This window comes from Dendrobium catenatum, unplaced genomic scaffold (genome assembly GCF_001605985.2).
Source record: "Dendrobium catenatum unplaced genomic scaffold, ASM160598v2 original_scaffold_185630, whole genome shotgun sequence".
Taxonomy (NCBI): domain Eukaryota; kingdom Viridiplantae; phylum Streptophyta; class Magnoliopsida; order Asparagales; family Orchidaceae; genus Dendrobium; species Dendrobium catenatum.
In genome coordinates, this window is record NW_021504048.1 from 7,318 (window position 1) to 14,069 (window position 6,752).

General features: G+C 35.5%; 1 protein-coding gene across 1 annotated transcript; it reads left to right on the plus strand.

Annotated features, from left to right (window-relative positions):
• The first annotated feature begins 3,793 nt into the window (after positions 1-3,793).
• On the plus strand, positions 3,794-4,270 carry LOC110115363. Its single transcript, XM_020848582.1, has one exon. It carries the CDS (start codon positions 3,794-3,796, stop codon positions 4,268-4,270), a length of 477 nt encoding a protein of 158 aa, XP_020704241.1.
• Positions 4,271-6,752: the final 2,482 nt, after the last annotated feature.

The window sequence follows — 6,752 nt, forward strand, 5'->3', positions numbered from 1 at the left end:
GTGTAAATTAAACAAAGCTTTATATAGACTAAAGAAGGCGCCTCAGCAATGGTTTTCTATATTCATTGATCACCTTTTACATTGGGGGTTATAAAGCTATTGATGCTGATCCAACATTACTTGTTTAGCGTAATCAAGATACTTGTAATTATCTGTTCGTGAACATTTATGATATTTTTGTCTCCAACAATAATTTTAATAAGATTTTAGCCGTATTTCTTAAAAGTATATTTCAACTCAAACACCTTGGCATTCAATCCAATTTTTTCCTTATCAATTTTAAAAAATTTCATACATGTTTTATACTTCATCAAGAATCATATGATGTTGCCATTCTATCCAAGGTACGTATGGATTTGAATAAACTTGTCAACGCTCCCATAACTTCTAAAACATCTGTTCCAACTGCTCTTTCGATTATTGTTCAGGATCCTAAGTTATATAGAGCATTGGTTGGCTCACTATAATATATTACAATCACAAAGCCTGATATATCATTTGTGTCAACAAACTATGTCAATAATGTATTCCCCACTCTTGTTACATTTTCATATGCTAAAATCCACTTTGAGATATCTTCGAGGAACCTTACACTATGGTTATACTATTATACCCAAATGCCTTCAACTAATTGCATTTACTTACCCTAATTAGTCTGGGGACACCGACAATAAAAAATCCACCACCGTATATTACATTTTTCTTTGATCTGCTCTAACTTCTTGGTTGGCCAAGAAGCAAGTGACTTTTGCTCGTTCATCTATAGAGGTTGAATATCAAGCTCTCTTCTCAACCGTGATGGACATCATTTTGTTACGTAGGCTATTGTAGAGGTTTGTTGTATCTATTACTGATCCAACTTATCTTAATTATGCCAATATATCAACAATCTCTCTAGCTCATAATAATTGTTCATGCCAGAACCAAACATATTGAGATTGATAATTATTTCATTCATGAGTGTATCTAGTCTAACATAATTGTAGTCCATCATATGTCCACTCATGATTAGCCTGTTGATGACTTCACGAAGCCCCTTTTCTGAGTAAATTTTTCTTCAATACTTTCCAACTTGACGATTCTTGATCAAACATTCAACTTATAGCGGGCAATTAAGGAAAACTAATTTATATATATACAACTAGTAATGATTATTCCTCAAGGTTTTAGTTCTTCTCTATTGAACTCCATCTGTTGCTATTAGCAATGGGTCTAAATTAATCCTACCCCTTTATGTATAATTGAATACTCTTTAATCTACCATATGATAGAATGCTCCTACTTAGTTGCTCTATGATGTTGTCTCTTCACTTCCTGAGACATTTGTTATGCTATTTGCATTGTATTGTTTTTTTACGGTTCACATGATTGAATTCTCTCTTTTGTTAATATATGACAATTTGTTCTCGTGATTTTTTTGGATGCCATTATTTACTGTTAATTCTCTCTTTTGTTTTTTTTTTTTTTTGGCTAGTTTGCTTAGCATCCAACCTAACTAATCTCAGCTCCCTTTCATCGAATGTTATTGAAGGTGATGATGAACATATATTTATTTTAATTCCTTTATTTTTAGTGTCCTTAATCGTTCATTCATTCTTTAGATTTTTTGGTCTTACGCTGCAAAATAATTTATCGTAATTATTGCTTGTAACCCCCTATTTAATTGGTATTAAATATTGTCATATATTATCAATTTATGGATATGCACTTGTCACCTCCCAACACAAAAAAGAAGAAGATTATTGCGGCTTCATCTTGTGGGCACATTAAGAGAAAAAATTATTATGTGCAGAATGTGGATGCTGTCCGGGCTTTAATCACATGAATTTTCTTAATGTTTAGACTAAACTTAATCATCATTTGTGAAACCCTCAAATTTCAAGTTCTTTTTGAAAGATTTTTTTTTGTGTTGTTAGTACGTACGAACTGCCTGTATGAACTAAAGTAATTTTAAAAATCTGTATGGTTTGTCTGTACGAACTGTCTGTACGAACCTATACAAACTGAGTAAAATAGCAGGTTCGTCGAACCTAAATTCATCGGGATAAAATTTTTCCCGAGAGCATCGTCCAGGGACGAAAGAAATTGGAATTAATTTTCATTTGGACTATTGGGGTCCATAGGAGATCGTCCTGGATGATCCTGTTTGATAAATATCTGAATAGTATCTTTTTGAAGAAAGAGAAAGGGCAGGAGAGAGAAAAATTAAGAAAGATGAAGAAAAAGCGGATTTTGGTCGACTTTGGTCCATTTTCGTCCGTCGCCGTAGTTGGGAAAGTTGATTGACTTGAGGTAAGGCACATTATGCCTTTCTCAATTTTCAGAAATGTGATTTTTGACGAATTTTTTGTTTCAAATTCATTTTCCATTAGCAAAAATCTGGTATAATTTCGTAACGGTAAAACTTTTAACACGTAACTTTTGGTATGTTTTACAAATGATGATTTTGTACATTTTGAGTATTTTCTAGAAGATTTTCACCGGGTATATTGAATTCTGTGGAGTCTTTATCAAATAGAAAATTATCTGGAAGTTGGAAAATATTGCTTCAGTACAATAAAAGTCTTAAAATGATATTTTACACTATCTGTGGTAATTTGGTAATTTTCTTAGACTGTAATTTGATCTATTGAAATTTCTGTGGACTATCGTTATGCCGTTGAAGATTTTTCTAATGTAATCTGATTTTTTTAAATTTGATGATTTGATGTGTTTGGATGATATCAGAAGGGAGTTATAAGGGGCTGAAATCCTTTGAGATTCTGTCTGTGTCAGGGAAGGGAGGCATAAGGGGCCAAAATCCTTTGAGATTCTGTCAGGGTCCGAGAATCTGAAAATAAATTTTGATCTGATAATTCTGTATATCTGATATATATTCTGGTGTTGTAAGCACAAGGGAGGCATAAGTGGCCAGAATCCTTTGAGATTCTGTTTGTGTCAGGGAAGGGGAGGCATAAGGGGCCAGAATCCGTTAAAATTCTGTCTAGGTCAGGGATATGTGATATGTGATCTTATCTGCTTGAACAATGTGCTTTATGATTTGTACGATCCTGTGATATGTGATTTGAAATACGATCTGAACTCTGATTTGAAATCCTATTTGACTAATTATGTTATATGAAAATAATTCAGTTCTTCTGTATCAGTTATTTAATTTTTATTTAATTTTCTATTTTGTATGTATATTTATATTCTGTCTGATTGTATGAGTTTTTATACGATCATCTGAATTTTATACACTACTTGAATAAACTGTTCTGATGATTTTGTTGTGAGTTTCTGGAGATTTTGATTGGCTAGTGTATTTTTGTACTTTTGATTTTTGTATGGTCATGGCTATTCTGTTCTTCTGTTCTGTTCTTTCTGTTTATAGCCATGCACTGTAATGTACATGATTATTTTGAGGAATGAGAAAGAAAAAAATATTGGATGATTTTGTCCGTATATTTGGATGTTTATAGTTTCTCTGTGTTTTCTGTATGTCTGATTATTAGAAGAAAGTCTGAAATCAAATTCCAAAGCTAGATCCTGGATTCATCCATCTCAACTCGACGTGATGGGATTCGTTCTGATCAGGTTGGGTCGTGACAATTAAAGTTGTATCAGAGCATAGTTTTGGAATTTGGATCGTAAAACAGAGCTATAGGAATTAATCTGTAAGTTTGGTGGGGTAGTTTCAATCTGTCTAAGTTTTTATTATTTTCATTTTATGTGCATAGTTTCTTTCTATATGATTATGGATCTACTAGACCCAGATATGACTGATGGGCAGAGTGCTAAATAGGCAGCTCCTATGAATAGTTCTGCCCCAGTAGTTGGTTCATATACAGTTTCACAATTTGCTACGTTGGTTGCTCAGATGATGAGTGAGATACAGAATACCGTTTCTGCTGTTAGATCTGAAGATGTAGATCGACATCTACAAATGTTTCTTAGATTGAATCCTCCGAGATTTGAGGATTGGTTGATGAGGTTCGAAAAAACATTTGACGGTATGCAATGCCCTTCCGATAGGAAGGTACTGTTAGCAGTTTTTCTGTTGGAAGATGAAGCGGAGCGCTGGTGGATGGGCCAGCAGGAGGAGAAATTCCAAGGTAAACGGAACTCTCTGATTACATGGGAAGAACTTTCTGAAGTATTTAGATCTTGGTTTATACCCCCTTCTGCAAGACAACAAATGCAGGAGATATTTTTGAGATTGGTTCAGGGGAGCAAGACAGTTATGCAGTACAAGGTTGAGTTTACTGTGTTAGGCATATATGCTCCATAGTTGTTGAGTACTTCTGCAGAGAAGTGCTATAGATTTTTTAGGGGACTACAGGATAGTATGAGGTAACCCTTAGTACCATTTCACATTTATGATTTCTCTGAGCTTGTGGAGAGAGCTCGACTGATAGAGAATTATCTGATGGCTACTCAGCAGTGGTGGACTGCTAGTATGAAGAGATTCAGCGATGATACATCTAACAGTAGTTTTTCTGGGAAGAAAAATAGATTTGTATCTGGAGACTCTAAGTGGAGTGGATAGTCAGCATCTGCTACAGTTTCTGGTAGTGGAAGTGTGACCAGTTCAGGTTCAATCAGTGGGCCACCAGTGTGCCAAAATTATGGACGACAATATTTTGGCCAATGTTATAGGATGACTGGTCAGTATTTCAGATGTGGTCAGCCAGGACATCTGATAACAGTGTCCATAAGCCGGATTTGATCGACGATCTAAGTCCAGATCAGAGAGCTTTGTTAGATCGGCAGGAAGGCCGAGGGCAATTCCTCAACGTACTACTTTTGAAGGATCATCTGGTAGAACTGGTGGTTCAGGTTCTGTGGCATTTCGACCAGCTAGTGGTAATCAGAGGGAGCCTAGTAGTTTTGTAGCTTCAGCTCCAGTTCAGCCATGTGTGTATAGTTTGAATCAGCAAGAGGCTCGAGATGCTCTGGATGTGGTGACAGGTACTATTTACATTTCTAAACATCCCTATCGTGTTTTGTTTTATTCTGGAGCTAGTCATTCATTTATTTCTGAGCGTTATTTTGATGCTTTGCAACTGGCTTCCGTTGCATTACGTGTTTCACTTTATGTTCTTTTGCCGGTTGGAAATAATTTGATAGCCCAGAAGTTTTGTTTATGTGAGATTGAAAATTCTGGCAAGAAGTGGAAGTATCATTTGATTTTGTTGTCAATTTCTTTGTATGATGTTATTTTGGGTATGAATTGGCTGAGTCTGTATGAGGCTCAGATTGATTGTTTGAAGAAACAAGTTAGCTGTTCATGGATGGTGAAAGGTGTGTATTCTAAGGATTAAGAGGTATTTTGTCTTGTTTGATTTCTATGTTGGAAGTCAGAAGAATGTGAAAGAAGGGTTGTACGGTATTTTTAACATCACTACGGGATATAAATATAGATGTGGGTTCTATTTCTGATATCCCAGTTGTACGAGACTTTTTAGATGTATTTCCTGAGGAGTTGGTTGGTTTAACTCCAGACAGAGATGTTGAATTCTGTATTGATGTATTTCCAAATACGGCTCTGATATCTAAAGCTCCGTATAGAATGGCACCAAAAGAACTTGCAGAGTTAAAAGTTCAGCTCCATGAGTTGGTTGATAGATGATTTGTCCGTCCTAGTATTTTGCCTTGGGGAGCACCTATTCTATTTGTGAAAAAGAAGGATGGTACAATGCGGATGTGTGTTGACAATAAAGATTTAAATAAAGTTACAGTCAAGAATAAGTATCCTTTAGCACAGATTGATGATTTGTTTGATCAGCTTGCTGGATCTTCTATCTTTTCAAAGATTTATTTAAGATTAGGATACTATCAGGTGAAGGTGAAGGAAGTTGATGTGATGAAAACAACTTTCAGTACTCGGTATGGGCACTACGAGTTTTTGGTTATGCCATTTGGGGTAACCAACGCACCAGCTATTTTTATGGATTTGATGAATAGAGTATTCAAAGATTATCTGGATCAGTTTGTGATTATCTTCATAGATGATATTCTAGTATATTCTGCTTCTGAGGAAGATCACGCCAGACATTTTCGAATTGTGTTAGAGACTTTGAGGCAACATCAGTTGTATGCAAAATTCACCAAATGGGAATTCTGGCTGAAGATCATTTCTTTTCTGGGGCATGTGGTGAGCGGTGAAGATATTTCTGTTGATCCCCAGAAAATTTAGGTAGTTGCTAATTGGCAAAGGCCTACTATGGTGTTTGAGATACATAGTTTCTTGGACATGGCTGGATATTATTGAAAATTTTTAAAGGGATTCTCTCAGATTTCTGCACCTTTGACGAGATTGACTCAAAAGTCATTAGCTTTTATTTGGATACCGTAGTCTAAAGCTAGTTTTTAGAGATTGAAGAATTGTTTGACTTTTGCTCCAGTATTAGCACTTTCATCTGGTACGAAAGGATTTCAGGTATTCAGTGATGCTTCACTTAAAGGTTTGGGATGTGTCTTGATGCAGCATGGTCACGTAATAGCCTATGCTTCTAGATAGTTGAAACCACATAAAAAGAATTACCCAACACAAGATTTGGAATTAGTTGCTGTTGTATTTGCTTTGAAGATTTGACGACATTACTTGTATGGCGTCAAGTGTGAGATATTCACAGATCATAAGAGTTTGAAGTACATCTTTACTTAGAAGGATCTAAATTTGAGGCAAAGAAGATGGCTTGAGTTGATTAAGGACTATGATCTGACTATTTAGTATCAGTCTCGTAAGGCTAATGTGGTGGCAGATGCCT